Below are 14,706 nucleotides of genomic sequence, written 5' to 3' on the forward strand. Positions count from 1 at the left end.
GTCCCTAGAGGCGCCAGAGTCCGGCGTCGAAGCTCGACCGAGAGGCGCCCACTAGAAGCTCGGATTAAGAGGTAGGTGCTCCGCCCGAGATGAGGCTGTATGCGCTCGAGCACCAGATTCGCGAACGGGTCAAAAATGTCGTTGTCGCTGGAAATTTCTAGCCGGAGGCCACGTAGATCTCATACGACGACGATGGTGTGCTCGGGCTCGTCGCCGTGGACGTTGGTGACGAGAATCGCAGCGGCAGAGATCATTCGGTAGGGCTGCAGTGTATGGGGTCCGCGATCCACGACTTCAACACGTTTTCCGAGGTCACACGACGCTTCCGGACCGAGTATATGACCCACCGGAGGGATGTGGCCAGCGCCTCGCACGTGTGGCGCTCCGGATGCCCGCGGTCAACGCGTCGGGAATGTCGTCGGCGCCGAGCTTCGGCCGCGCGCGCAGTCACGTTTTGGGCCCGCACGCATCGAACCAAGCACGCGGAATCTCTTATACCATCACTAAGGACCCGCACACGCCCCAAACGAGCCAGAAGCAGCGTTTCCGACGAGTCCGCACTCGGGCCTCTGAGAGCGTGGGCCGCCTACCGCTGTCACGCGACCGTTTTGAGCCGCGAAGTCGCCATCACGAACGGTTGGAACGGCTCCGCGCCCTCGTGGGGTACATGCGCCGCGGCCGGGGCCGTTTTTCCTTCGGCTACCGCGGCCTACGCGCCGCTTTGAGGCCCATCGAGGGCTAATCGGGTGTTCACCACCCAAAGGTTTGGGTGTGCTCTGCCACAACAAAGCCCAGCTCGAGAAGCAACGTTAGCTTCACGGTTCGCACGTTCGGCTTCACGGGCGCGCAGCGACGATGGGCTGCCTGCAGCGCTCTTTGAGCTGTCTCGTTGCAGCGCTCTGCAGCGTCGCGGCGCTCGAGAGCTGCCCCCAGGCGCTCCCCGCCTCGGCGCGCGTGCGGCTGCTCGTGACGACGACGAGCGGCCCGAAGAACGTCGCGAACCGCGACGCCATCCGCGGCACCTGGTGCACGACGGCCGCCGCGACCGTCACGCGGTCGCGGGGCGCCGCGGCCGTCGCCGTGCGCTTCTTCGTCGCCCGGGCGACGGACGGCGCCGCCGCGGCGGCGCTCGCGAGCGAGCGCGAGCGGAGGGACGATGTGGAGTTTTTGGACGACTTCGACGACACGCGGTACACGGTGCTCCTGAAACTGCTGCGCGCCGTCGAGTTCTTCGCGGCCCACGCGAGCGGGCCGACGCACTGGGGGCGCATCGACGACGACAGCTACGCGTTCGTGGACCGCGTCGCCGCGGGGCTGCTTGCGCCGGAGCGCATCAAATTGGCCCCCGACACGAAGGACGACGCGTTCTCGGCCGACGAGTTCGTCTGGAGCTTCTTCATGGAGCGGAGCGACTTCCACGCGGCGCCCTTCGCCGTGGGCTTCGGGTCCATCATGACGGCGGGCCTCGCGCGCCACCTCGCGGCCGCGTCGCTCGATTTCGGCTTCGGGCGCCGCGGCGACCTCGTCGCCCATAACCGCGACGACGGCTGCGACATCGGCGAGGCGAACGACGTCGGCGTCGACACGCGGCGCACGGGCGGCTGCTTCATGGAGCGCTTCTGGGACGACGACATCTTCCTGGGCATGGTCCTCTGGCCGCTGAAGCACGCGCGGCTCCACGCAGGGCAGGAAAAGAGAGCGAAATTCCCAACTTCAAAGGCTCCTATCTCGGCCGTTTTCCACTCGTTTCGGCTGATTTTTGGACGAGCGACCATCTCTCGGAACGGTCTCGAAGCGTGGATTCTTTTTCCGGAACGCGCGCGCGCGGAACACTCACGTTGAAGCGACCTTGAATCTCTCTTTTCCTGCCCAGGCTCCACGACGACAAGTTCCACTGGATCGCGGGCCGCGACGGCCGCGCGTCGCCGCGGGGCATCGGCCCCGACTCCATCATCGTCAACGGCCTCGTGGCGTCCGCCGGCGAGTTCGAGAAGACCTTCAAGGGCGACTACTTTGGGGTCAACGCGGACGTGTCGTCCAGTGTGGGAAACGACCAGTGGAACGGCCCTGTCCGGCAAAACTTCAAACGTCTCTATCTCGGTCATATCGAAGTCGATTCGACTGATTTTTGGATGGATCGTGTTCTCTCGGCGGGTTCTTTGTAGACAGTAGAAACACTATGTCAAAACCGTGCGAATACTTGTATATTGAAGTCGTGTCGAATATTTTTGTTTCCTGCCCAGGTGTCGTCGTTCCAGCCGTCGGAGTTCGACGTCTACGACAAGATGGGCCGCTACGTGGGCTGGCGCATGCACTACAACGACCAGGCCTACGACATCACGGTCGCGCGGGACTGCGACGAGCGCCACTACTCGAACGCGGCGCTCTGCGCCATGCTCTGCGACACGGGGTTTCTCGTCGAAGTCGACTGCAAGTCCATGTTCGACTTCGCGGACGCGTTCAGCAACCAGCACTTCGACGTGTCGTCCTGCGACGACGACCCGCCCTGCCTGCTGGGCTACGGCGACCGCGACTTCGACGGCGCCATCTTCGACTTTTTGTGGGACGCCGCGGAGCGGTCGCGGCCGCCGCCGGCGGCCGAGGTCGAGCGGCCGCCGGGCGCGGAGCCCTTGATGTGGCTCGGGACGACGGACCCGCAGACGGGCGAGTACACCAATAGACCCATGTGGAAGGCCTGCGAGCTCCTCGAGGACGACGGCGACCGCGCGTGCGACGCGCAGCGCGAGAAGGCCCAGCGGCGGCGGAAGCGGCTCGCGGGGCTCTCGGACCGGTTGCTGGACCGCCAGGCGAAGAAGCGCTCCACGGACTGGCTCACGGAGTGCGGGGCGGCGCTCCACGACCGCGCCGTCGCGCTGGAGCGGGTGCTCCTCGAGCGGGTCGGGGCCGCGCTCGAAGGCGTCGACGAAATCGCGCTCCTCGACTTCCCGACGCACGGCAACCTCGGCGACACGCTCATCTTCCAGGGCGAGCTCAAGCTCCTCGAGGCGCTCCACATCGACGTGCGCGTCGAATTCGTCTGCGCGGCGACGGAGGCCCAGTCGATCCAGGCCGTGCCCTTTTGCGACTTCGAGCGATTGCGGGACCAGTTCCCGCCGAAGCCGCGGCGCGCGGTGCTCTTCCACGGCGGCGGCAACATGGGCGACCTCTACGCGGGCTACGAGCACTTCCGCTGGGCGGCCCTCGAGGCCCTGCCGGACTACCGCCTCGTGGTGCTGCCGAACACGGTCATCTACGACGACGCGAACCTCTCGAAGCTCGAGACCTACCGGCGCCACGGCAACCTCACGCTCTTCGCGCGCGACGCCGTCTCCCACGGCCACCTCGAAAAGGCCTGCGGCGGCGCCTGCGCCGCGAGGCTCGCGCCGGACAGCGCCTTCGCGCTCGCGGACACGCTCGCCGCGGCGACGGGTCAATCGAAGCCTCCGCTGGCGCGGTCCAAGTTCGTCGAGACGACGGACCAGGTGTCCATCGCCAACCCCACGAAGCGGTCGAGCTTCCAGCAGCACCACCGCGTGCGCGCGTCGAACAACGCCACCGTGGCGTGGATCGCGCGCGGCGACTCCGAGAAGCGCGGCTCCGGCGCGCGGGACCGGGCCGCGCTGAAGGCGTTCGCGCTCCGGAACGGCGTGAAGCTCGTCTTCGACGACCTCCAGCCCCACGAGGGCCCCATGGACGTCGAGGTCTTCTGCGCGACCAACGGCCACTGCGTCCTCGAGGCGCACCAGGGCGCGCCGCACCTCCTCGCCGCGGAGCGGAGCCAGCGCGCGTCGAACGCCGTCGGCGCGGGCGACGTCGTCATCACGGACCGGCTCCACGGCGTCATCATCGCGACGCTCCTCGGGCGGCCCGCCGTCGCCCTCGACACGACGAACCGCAAGGTCAGCCGCTTCGCGCGCACGTGGCTCGTCCCGGACGGCGCGGCCGACGCCGCCGCCGCGTGCCTCGTCGTCGCGGACCCGGACGCGCCCGACGCCGACGCGCGGGCCCTCGACGCGGCGCTCGGGCTCGCCCGGGACCGCCTATCCTTCGACACGAGCATCTGGTAAGGGTCTTAATCGGCAAAAGCATGGTCCGCGGCGACGTCGACCGCGACGTTCTTCAGCAGGACGTCCTTCGCCGCGGCGCCGTCGGCCGCCGTCGACGTCGACGCCTCGTTGCGCTCGAGGTACGCGACCGCCGCGGCGACGCGGGCCGCGAGGTCCTCGTCGTCCTCGCGCGGCGGGCCCGGGAGCGCGGCCTCGGCGACGGCCGACCCGGCGGCCGGCAGCGCCTCGGGCGCGAGCCACTCGCAGGCCGGCGGCGCGGCGGCCTCGGCGTCCTCGGCGCCCTTGCCCTCCTGGATCGCCGCGAGCGCGGCTGTCGTCGCCGCGCGCCGCGCCAAGCTCCGCCGGTAGCCGTCGACGAGCACGCCGAACGCCGGCAACGCCGCGACGGCCGGCACCCAGTCGCCGCCGACGAGGACGACGAGAAATTGGAGCGCGAGCGCGAAGGCGAGGATCGCCCAGGTCTGGTTCACGCCGAGGGAGTGGAGCGCGCCCCGCGTGTCGTACGGGTACGAGTTCACCGCGCAGACCTCGACCTTGATCGCGGGGAGCATGAGCGCCAAATACGCGAGGCAGATCACCACCACATAAGGCGCCACCGGCATATACACAGCCGCCAAGAGAAACGCGAAGGACTCCCAGCCCGCGAGCGGCGCCACGTTCACGGTTTGCGGCTTCGTCAGCGCTCGCACCTCCTCGTCCGTCTTTGCAAGAAAGGCGAGCTTCGCGCGGTAGACAAAGAAGGGCACGACGCGCGTGAGACCGGACACGAGACCGCCGCACTTCAAGAGGATGAGCGTCGCGTTCGCGTAGGCCGCGCCGCCCATGGACAGCGCCGCCGTGTGGGGGATCGCCGCCGGATCCGCGTCGCGCCCGTACGCCGCCGCCAACAGATTGCCGCCCAACAACGGCGCTAAAAAGCCGATCAGCGCGAGGAAGAAGACGTAGGACTCGACACAGGACCGCTGGAGCGCCGACTCCGTCCACAGCGTCGTCTTGAGCTTCTCGTCGACCGCGCGCAGGATCGTCGCCATGAAGCTCAGCATGAACGACTTGAGGAACGTCGGCACGATGAGCGCCGCCGCGGCAAGCACCGTCGCCACGGGCCCGCCGAGCCCCGCGGCCAGGCGCATGAGGTACAGGATGAGGACCTCGAGCGCCGTCAAGATGATCGAATAAAAGAGGTATATTGAGCCCTTGACGACAAGCGCCTGCGCGGCCTTGAGCTTGTCGCTCTTGGGATCGACGCCGCACTTCTCGAGGCGCGCCCAGTGGATGTCGCGGGCCTCCGGCGCCGGCGTCGCGTCGTAGGCCGTCGACGACGTCGCGGCCGCCGCCTCGGCGCCCGATCGGAACTCGACGACCGCGGCCGCGGAGTTCTCGACGGGCGCCGCCGCGGCCCGCGTGTAGGACGCGCGCGCCTTGTCGCAGGCCTCGCGCGCCGCGGTCCGGGCCTTGACTGCCAGCTCGCCCTGGAGCGCGTGCGCCTTGGCGCGGACGGGGTCGCTCGGCGGCTTCTTCGCCGCGTGCGCCGCCGCGGCCGTCTCCGCCTTGCCGCAGGCGCGGTAGGCCGCCACCAAACGCCGCGTGCGCTCGCGGACGCCGCCGGGCTGGAACGCCGCCGCGAGCGCTTTCGCCTTGGCCTTGGCCGCGACGCTACCCACCTTGCCCCCGAGCGCGGCGAGCTTCTTCTCGGCCTCCGCGGCCTCCTCGGCGACGGCCCGCGTCTCCTCGTCCGTCTCGACGGCGCGCGAGAGGTCCGGCACGAGCGCCGCCGTCCCGCCGCCGAGCGCCTCGCCGACCTTGGCCGCGTCGTCGCCCGACGGCACGGCCGTCGCGACGACCACAAAGTCCGCCGGCCGCGGCTCCGCCGCCGCCTCCTCGATCAACGCCTCGGCCTTTTCGTCGTAGTCGCCGACGACCTTCCACGCCGTCAAGACCATGAGGTACATGCCCGCCGTCATCGCCCAGAGCTTGGAGAAGTCGTAGGGCCCGCGGCGCGGCTCCGCGTTGGCCAGCGAGACGCGCGCGAAGCCGCCCGCCGTGTTGCCCTCCTCGTTGACCGCGTACCAGACGCAGATGGGGATCGACGCGAGCGTCCAGAGCGCGCAGAGATCGACGCGCATCGCGAGGCGCCGCACGTTGAGCGCGGCGTCGACGCCGCCCGCCGCGCGGACGTCGGCCTCTCGCAAGTCGTAGACGGCCGCGAAGTACTCGACGACGCCCGTGGCCCGGCCCAGCGGGCCGGACGGGTTCAGCGGCGCGACGACCGCGGGGTACTTGCCGACGACGACGGCGCCGAAGACGACGACGAAGGCCGCGACGACCTGCGACGCGCCGATGGCGACGGTGATGACGGCCTGGATGTCCGGCGGTATGGCGCCCATGGTGTGCTTTGTGGAGCTGGTGCTAAGTGCGGATGTCCCGCTGCTTGCCTTGCCGGTGCCGCTTTTGGGGCCGGTGCTGCGCGTGGATGTGTTGCAGGGCTGCTGCTAGGCCCGGAGCTGCGCGCGGATGCAATTTCTATTGTTGCCGCGCAGGTGGCGTGTAGCACGTCGTAAGACGAGGATAGTGGTCTGCGTTCTCGGCCCCTCCCGGCGAGAGGAGCTGTTCAACAAGGCTTCATCATATCTTCAACAAAGGCCCCGCCCAATACAGACTTGATTACAGCACCGCGCGGATCTTGTCGGCCTCCTCGGCCAGGAACAGCCGCTCGGAGCCGCCGATGAGCGCCAGCGCCCGCGCCAGCGCGCCGCGCGCGGCCGCGCGGACGCGGACGTGGTTCACGGGCGGCGGGTCTCTCTCGTAGGACGGGTCGCCCGCGCGCTCGGCGATCGCCTTCATCAACGTCGTCGCGTTCGCCGTGTCCGCGTGGAGGATGCGGAGCTTCTCGAGCCAGGCCGCGGCGAGCGCCTCCGGCAGGAGACCCTCGTCCGCCGCGGCCGTCGCGAGCAACGCGTCCGTCAGGTTCGCGAGCACGTACGCCGAGTCGAAGCGCGGCGCGCGCCGCGCCGCGCCCTCCTCGAGCCAGCCGAGCGTGTCGTACCAGCGGAGCGACTCGAAGTCGAGGAGCTCGTCGATGACGGCCACGCGGCGGTCGTGCGCGACCTGGAGCCACGCGTCGTAGTCCGAGGCGAGCCCCCACTTGTAGGACGCGTCGGCGAAGGTCGCCGCCCGCGCGAGCAAGCGCCGCGGCGGCACGGCGAGGTCCGGCGACCGGAGCGCCGTGGATAGCAGGTGGAGCGCGCGCTCGCGCGTCCCGCGATCGACGGGCTTCGACAGTTCGTCCCGATCCGTGCGGTCGAGGGTCAAGCCCCGCACGTAGTTCGGCAGGTGGCTGCCGCACTGGGACCACCAGACCCGCAGCGCCCGCCCCGCGGCGGCGTAGTAGTACTCGTAGCGCCGGCTCCAGGCCGTCGAGAGCTGGGCTTCTCTAGCGGGCGGCAAGGCGTCGTCGTCGTCGAGCCGCCGGAGCAGGTTGGTCGTCAGCGACGCCTGGGTCTCGCACCACTCCGTCGCGTCGCTCGTCAGGTCGTAGCGCCGGGCCAGGGGGTCGTTGGACACGTCCGCGTCGCCGTCGTCGAGCCGCGCGAGCGTCCGGTCGCCGTCCGCGCGCGCCGCGATCGCCAATAATTGCGCGTGCTGCTCGTCGGGCGTGCCCTCGAGGACCGTGTAGCCGTAGGCCATGCAGAAGGCGTCGTAGACGCCGACGCCCTCCATGAAGTAGGCGCCCTGGCTCCTCGCGTCCAGGGCGACGGACGGGCCGATGTAGTCCATGACCGACCTGGGCAGCACAAGGGTGATTCAACGTCGCTTCAACGTGAGTGTTCCGCGCGCGCGCGTTCCGGGAAAAGCATCCACGCTTCGAGACCGTTCCGAGAGATGATCGTCCGTCCAAAAATCAGCCGAAACGAGTGGAAAACGGCCCGAGATATGAGCCTTTGAAGTTGGGAATGTCGCTCTCTTGTGCTGCCCTGTCACCGACGACGCGACGCGCCGGCTCTCGGCCGACGCCGCGTGGATCTCCGCGTTGCTGTAGAGCGCCGACGCCTTGAAGTTGTGGCGCAGGCCGAGCGTGTGGCCCACCTCGTGGGCGACGACGTCCCGGAGCCCCGCCTCCAAGAACTCGACGGACGACACGGTCGCGTCCTTGAGGTCCCGTCCCATCGTCGCCAGGTCCAAGCCGCCGAGCGCCGCGCTCGCGGACTGGTGGCAGCTGCAGCGGCCGTCGCCGTGGTCGTGGTGATCGTGGTCGTCGAAGGCGCGCTGCCGGCGGCCGCGGTCGTGGCCGCGGTCGTCGACGGCGCGCCGCCGGCGGCCGTGGTCGTGGTGATCGTGGTCGTCGAAGGCGCGCTGCCGGCGGCCGTGGCCGTGGTCGCGGTCGTCGACGGCGCGCCGCCGGCGGCCGCTCTTCGGCGCGAGCTCCGCGGCGTCGAGCCAGCTCCCGGAGAACGCGCGGACCCACCCCTCGCCGAAGACGATGTTCGCGTAGAGGATCTCGCCGGAGCGAGCGTCGACGACGGACGGCCCGATCGCCAAACCCAGCGACGGGTAGGGCAGCCAGGACACGGAGCTGAAGCGCACGTCGCCGGGGTCGTAGTCGTCCGGCCAGTCCGCGTCCGTCGGCCGCTTCACGACGATCGCGTCCGCGAAGCCGAGCGCCTCGAAGGCCGGGTTCCACGCGAGCACGCCGTCGGCGATGACGTCCCAGAGGGGCGCGGGGATCGACGGGTCCAGGTGGTAGGTGATGGGGACCCGGGGCTTGCACAGATCCTTCGCGCAGTCGTCGGACTTGTCCAGCCGCCGCTTGTGGATGAAATTTATCCGCGTGTCCGCGTCGTCCTCGAGCACGCGCGACGCCGTCCCGTCGTCGTCCAAGAGCGCTTTCGGCAGGGGGCCGAGCTGCGTGTACGTCGAGCCGAAGAAGCCCACGCGGTCGTCGCCGCGGCGGATCGGCATCGGCTCGTCCGGGAGCAGCGCCAAGGAATACGCGATCTCGACGGCGTTCGCGTCCTCCTCGTAGACGTCGTAGTTGTCCCAGTTCGAGCAGGCGACGACGAACTGGACGTTGCGCTCGAAGGCCGCCGCGCGCTTGAGCCGGAGCTCGCCGCTGAGGCAGTAGCTGAAGACGTCGACGACCGACAGACCTTCGAGCACGACCCAGTCGAACACCGACAACATCGTCGCGTTGCCGCAGCCGCCCTCCACGGCCAGAGGCAGCGACGACGACCAGCCGACGTCCCCGAGGCCGTCGCGCGCGCCCGCGTCGTAGCGCGCGGTGGCTTCCCGCACCGAGAGCTCCGGCCGCGTGACGTGGACCTCCTTCGCGTGCGCGGCGCGGCGGAACGCGAAGAAGGAGTCGTCGGTCCCGACGCCGTAGTGCATGAGGCCCGCGTCCTCGCCCGTGACGCGCGTCGTCGTCGCGATGACCGTGAACGGCTTGCCGAGCAGGGCGTCGGGCACCGCGAGCACGAGCTCGTCGGCGTCGTAGTCGGCGTAGACGCCGAATTTGTCCGCCGGCGGCGCCGTGCCGTTGGGGTAGTACTTGTCGTCGCAGGCGTCGGACGCGCTCTCCATGCCCGCGAGGAGCGCGCCGAGGAAGTCGTCGTCGCCGCCCGCGGCGGCGAGCCGTTCGAGCGCCGCGCCGACGCGGTCGAGCGTCGCCGCGAGCCCGTCGTCGCCGTCCGGCGGGCCGTGGCGCGCGCCGATGGCCGTGAAGAAGATGACGGCGACGACGGTGAGCGCGATGACGCCGCCGACGAAGGCGTGGCGCTTGCCCCGCGGCGCCGGCGGCTTGTGCACGCCGGCGGCGTGGTGGAAGCCGTTCGCGCCGCCCTCGGGCTCGTCGTCGTTGACGTCGAGCAGCTCCACGCCGGACTCGCTGCCCTCGTCCTGGGGGAGCCGCACCATGGGGTTGCGCGGCATCATGGGTGTTCAGCCTCTTCTGCTACGCTTCAACCTCTGCTACCTGGCCATGCGATCGGCGGCCATGCGATCGAAGGAGCTGGATTCGTGTTGGTCGAGCAGTGCACCCCTTGACGATGCCGTGTCGTCTTCTGCCCAATCGTCGATGGCGCAGGAAGACGCCTCTACCGTGCAGTCCTGCTGCTGCCCAATCGCGATGGAGGACGACGCCTCTTCGACCCTGCGGTCCATCTTCACGTCGGCGACGCTGCCCCCGAAAGCGTTCCTCGCCGTGCGCGTCTTCGCCCTCGGCTGGCTGTTGGGCTGCGGCTTCGCGCTGGACTGGTTCCCCTGGTCCATGCGGCGGCCGCCGGTGGTCTTCCTGACGAACTGGGGCTTCTTCGTGTCGACGGTCCACTTCATCATTTCCTGCGTCGGCCTCGTTTTCGCGCTCCGGCGGACCAAGGACGAGGAGGACTACCCGCGGGCGAAAGCGCTCGCGCGCGCCGTCTTCGCGACCGCGATCGTCGTCGAGCCGCTGATCGTGCTGGGCTTCTGGACCCTGGTCTACAGCGAGGAGGGCTCCTACTGCTCCTTCTCTTGCCTCACGATGCACGGCCTGTGCTTCTGCCTGTTGTGCGTCGACGCCGCGCTGAACCGGCTCACGATCGACTTCAAGCCGCACTATTTCGTCTCCCTGGGCTACGCGGCGCTCTGGACGGTGTCGCAGATCGCCTGGGTCTACACGGGCCACGCGCCGGACTATCAGATGGTGACCTTCCGCGACGCGCAGACGGCCGTGATCGTCCCGGGCTGCGCCGTCGTCCTCTCCGCCGCGGTCTTCGCCGCGCGCGCGCTGCTCCGCTGCCGCGACCGGCGCGTCGCGCGCCGCGAGGACGACGCCTACGGCCGCCTCGCGCCGGGGCCGGACGTGTAACGCGTGGGGCGACCGGCGGCGCGGGGGGAGGCATCGGCGGACGCGTCGACGAGGACTTGGACGAGGCTTGGAGCCGCGCTCAGCGCTCGCGCTCGTGCGGCGCCGAGGCGAGCCAAATCCGCCAGGTTGAGGCCGAGAAGCATGGGACGCACCCTCGTCCTAGTTGCTGTGGCGGCCCTCGCGGGCGCGCTGCGCGCCCCCGCGGGGCTCCGCGCGGCGCCGCGTATGGGAATGTTGTCGCCGTCGCCGGCGGCCGTCGCGAAGAAGGTCGCGACGACGAGTTACGACTACATCATCGCGGGCGGCGGGACGGCGGGGTGCGTGCTCGCGAACCGCCTCAGCGAGGACCCGAGCAAGAAGGTGCTCGTGCTCGAGGCCGGCGACCGGGGCCCGAACTCGCCGCTCGTGAAGATCCCCGTGGCCATCCTCAAGCTCTTCAAGTCCGCGTACGATTGGAACTTCGCGACGAGGCCGTCCGAGGCCGTCGCGGACCGGAGCCTCTACGTCTGCCGGGGCAAGGGCCTGGGCGGCAGCTCCCTGACGAACGTCATGCTCTACAACCGGGGCTCGGCCAACGACTACGACGCGTGGGCGGCCGCGTGCGGCGACGACTCGTGGGGGGCGGAAGAGATGCTCGGCTACTTCAAGAAGGCCGAGGACTGCCTCGTGCCGGCGCACCGAGCGAACCACTACCACGGCGTCGGCGGGCCCTACGCGTCGAGCCACGTGCCCTACACGAACGAGATGTCGACGGCGTTCGTCGAGGCCGCCGTCGAGGACGGCGGCGTGCGCAACGGCGACTTCAACGACTGGTCCACGTCCCAGGTCGGCTTCGGCCGCTTCGCCGTGAGCCAGCGCAAGGGGGCAAGGGTGGACGCGGCGACGGCCTACCTCCCGCGGAAGGTCCGGCGGCGCGCGAACTTGGACGTGGTCCGCGGCGCGGCGCTCTCCGGCGTCACGTGGAACGCGAACAAGGCCACGGGCGTCGAGTTCGCCTTCGGCGGCGTCTCGGGCATCGCCTGCGGCGGCGAGGTGATCCTCTCCGGCGGCGCGGTCCACTCGCCGCAGATGCTCATGCTCTCCGGCGTCGGCGCGAAAGCGCAGCTCGAGGAGTTCGGCATCCCCGTCGTCGCGGACCGGCCGGGCGTGGGCAAGAATTTGCAGGACCACCCGGCCTGCCTCGTGTCCTGGCGCGGGTCGGCCAAGGCCCAGGGCAAGAGCCACTCGACGCAGCTCCGGATCCCCGGGACGACGAAGACCTCGCCCAAGGCGCTCCTCCAGTGGCTCTTCCTCGGCCGGGGCCCCTTGGCCTCGCCGGGCTGCGACCACGGCGGCTTCGCCAAGGTCGGCGCCGGCGACGGCGACTGCGACGTCCAGTTCCGGTTCCTCGCGACGAAGTCGATCACGCCCGACGGCATGTCTACCATCTCCGACTCCTACGAGGCCGCCGTGGACCACCCCGACGGCTTGACGATCCAGACCATCGTCGCCCGGCCCAAGAGCCGCGCGGGCGAGGTGAAACTCGCGTCCCGGGACCCGGCGGCGAAGCCCGTCATCGAGAACGCGTACCTCTCCGACGAGGCCGACGTCATGACCATGGTCAAGGCGCTCCAGAAGGCGCGGTCCATCGCGAGCCGGGCGCCGTTGAGCGCCTACGCGGGACACGAGGAGTTCCCGGGGGAGGACGTCGCGGACGAGCGCCAACTGGCGGCCTACGTGCGGAACACCGCTCATACCGCGAACGCGGTCGTCGGGACCTGCAAGATGGGCGAGTCCAGCGACGCCCTCGCCGTCGTCGACAACCACCTCAAGGTCATCGGCGTCTCGAACCTGCGGGTGGTGGACGCGTCGGTGATGCCGACGCTGCCGGGCGGCCAGACGGCCGCGTCGACCGTCGCGCTCGCGGAGAAGGCCGCGGACCTCATCAAGGGGGGCTGACCCGGCGACCAGGGGGGAGCGGGCAAAACCCGCCGTCTCGTAAGGGGTGCCATGGAGGTTGGTGTTTGTCTCGCGCGTGCCCTGGAGCGGCTCGTTTCCTGCAAGGTGAAGTCTGACTCTGCTTGACCCTGGCACGATGGTCGCCATGTCATCGCTGCTGCTGCTCGCTGTAAGCGCCAACGCGCTGTCGGCGACGCCGCCACGTACGCCGTGCGCAACCGCGCTGTGGGCGACGCCGCCGAGCACGCCGCCGCCGGGCGCGGACGTCGTGGGCACGGCGCCGTCGGAGCCGCGGCCCTTCCTGCGGCTCCTCGACGGCGTGAGCAGCCGCGCGGACATGCTGCCGGCGGGCATGGTGAGCGACTGGCCGACCTGGGTCCTCGACGGCGACGGCTTCGCCAAGGTGCCCGACGGCGTCGACGACGCCGAAAGGGCGGAGGGCTGGGTGAACCCGAGCAGCTGCGACGACCTGTGGCTCGCGCCGGACCTCCCGCCGCCGGCCGCGCGGCTCTGCCTGGGCGTCCACGTGCGCGGCGGCACGCTCCGCCACGTCATGCCCGCCGTGGACCTCGCCGTCGACGCGGGCGGCGCATCGTGGCGGAACCGGGGCATGCGGACGCTACCGCGCGCGCACACGTGGCTCGGGGTGGGGGCGAACTTGCCGAGCGAGCTCCGCGTCTGGCACGGCGACGCGTCCTACGACTGCGGGCCGGCGCTCGCGCGCGTCGTCGAGGCGCTCGCCGACGACCCGCCGGACGCGCTCGGCGCCGGGTCGCACGTCGTGCACGTCGTGGTGGAAGGCGCGCCGCCGCTGGATGAGCCAGAAGCCGGGGACACGCTCACCGTCGCGCTCGCCGACGCGCTCTACGACCCGGCCGACGTCGCGGAGGTCGACAAGGCGGGAATGCTTGAGGTGCTCGTCTTGGAGACGGGCGCCGGCGGCGAGTCCGAGTACCTCCCCGCGGCCTACAAGCCGCTCTACGGGCGATAAAGGTACCGTACTAGGAACTCGGGCCGGGTCGCGACATCGAGTTGTTTTTTTATGTGCGGGGGTCGCGCAGCCGTCCCCGCCCGGGAGCGCAGCGACGCACATCCGCGCGCGCCTAGGCGCCGATGTGGAAGTTGGCGGCGAAGGGCGCCATGTAGTCGCCGTCGTAGTGGGGGATGCCGAGGCCCGTGAGGACGGGCACGGAGCCGGACACCTTGGACTCGGCGAGGAAGCCGAAGATGCCGAGCATGGCCGCGCGGCCGTTGTTGATCTCGACGAGGAGGCCGCGGGCCTTGGCCTCGGGCGACCGGTTCTTCGAGAACCCGAAGGGGTCGTAGAGGTCGAAGGGCACGGGGTGGGGGAAGCCGCGGCCCTCCTTGTAGGCCTCGGCGAAGGACGGGAACTTGCCCGGCTGGCCGCCCTTCATGTAGTGCGGCGGCACGGATTCCGCGAAGAGCTCCATGATGCCGACGAAGAGGATGATCTGCCACTTGGACGCGGCGGGGAGCGCGTCCCACTGCTCGGCCGGGCTGCCCGTGGGCCAGTCCGCGCCGCCGAGGGTCATCTTCGTGCCCCAGTGGTAGCCGTTGGCCTGCACGCAGTAGCCGACGAACGCGGCCATCGCGACGCGGCCGTGCTTGATCTCCGCCTGCCGCCACCAGGCGATGGCGCCCGCGTTGTCGAAGCCGTAGAACGCGCCGTCGACCGTGTCCGCGACGTTGAGCGGGTCCCAGTAGCCGACGATGGGGTTGAGGTTCGTCGCGAGCGCTTCGAGGTCCGCCTTGGTCTCGGACACGCGCGTCGCCGCGCGCGGCGCGACGGGCGCGACGTAGGCGGTGACGCTGCTGGCGGCGAGGGCGAGGATGAGCTTCATG

At 70.2% G+C, this 14,706-nt stretch overlaps 4 protein-coding genes across 4 annotated transcripts; 2 read left to right on the forward strand and 2 right to left on the reverse strand.

Annotated features, from left to right (window-relative positions):
* Positions 1-855: 855 nt before the first annotated feature.
* AURANDRAFT_64482 (hypothetical protein) lies at positions 856-4,067 on the forward strand (the record flags this gene model as incomplete). Its single annotated transcript, XM_009039028.1, has 3 exons — positions 856-1,745; positions 1,874-2,042; positions 2,244-4,067. 3 exons carry the CDS (start codon positions 856-858, stop codon positions 4,065-4,067), a joined length of 2,883 nt encoding a protein of 960 aa, XP_009037276.1.
* Positions 4,068-6,728: 2,661 nt separating this feature from the next.
* AURANDRAFT_64483 (hypothetical protein) lies at positions 6,729-9,989 on the reverse strand (the record flags this gene model as incomplete). Its single annotated transcript, XM_009039148.1, has 2 exons — positions 6,729-7,848; positions 8,050-9,989. The coding sequence occupies 2 exons, from the start codon at positions 9,987-9,989 to the stop codon at positions 6,729-6,731; spliced, it is 3,060 nt and encodes a 1,019-aa protein (XP_009037396.1).
* A 1,057-nt stretch (positions 9,990-11,046) lies between these two features.
* Positions 11,047-12,843, forward strand: AURANDRAFT_59047 (hypothetical protein; the record flags this gene model as incomplete). Its single annotated transcript, XM_009039029.1, has 2 exons — positions 11,047-11,067; positions 11,170-12,843. The coding sequence occupies 2 exons, from the start codon at positions 11,047-11,049 to the stop codon at positions 12,841-12,843; spliced, it is 1,695 nt and encodes a 564-aa protein (XP_009037277.1).
* Positions 12,844-13,946: 1,103 nt separating this feature from the next.
* On the reverse strand, positions 13,947-14,705 carry LHC46 (hypothetical protein; the record flags this gene model as incomplete). Its single annotated transcript, XM_009039147.1, has 1 exon — positions 13,947-14,705. One exon carries the CDS (start codon positions 14,703-14,705, stop codon positions 13,947-13,949), a length of 759 nt encoding a protein of 252 aa, XP_009037395.1.
* Position 14,706: the final 1 nt, after the last annotated feature.

The sequence above is a fragment of the Aureococcus anophagefferens genome (assembly GCF_000186865.1).
Source record: "Aureococcus anophagefferens unplaced genomic scaffold AURANscaffold_10, whole genome shotgun sequence".
Classification (NCBI taxonomy): domain Eukaryota; class Pelagophyceae; order Pelagomonadales; family Pelagomonadaceae; genus Aureococcus; species Aureococcus anophagefferens.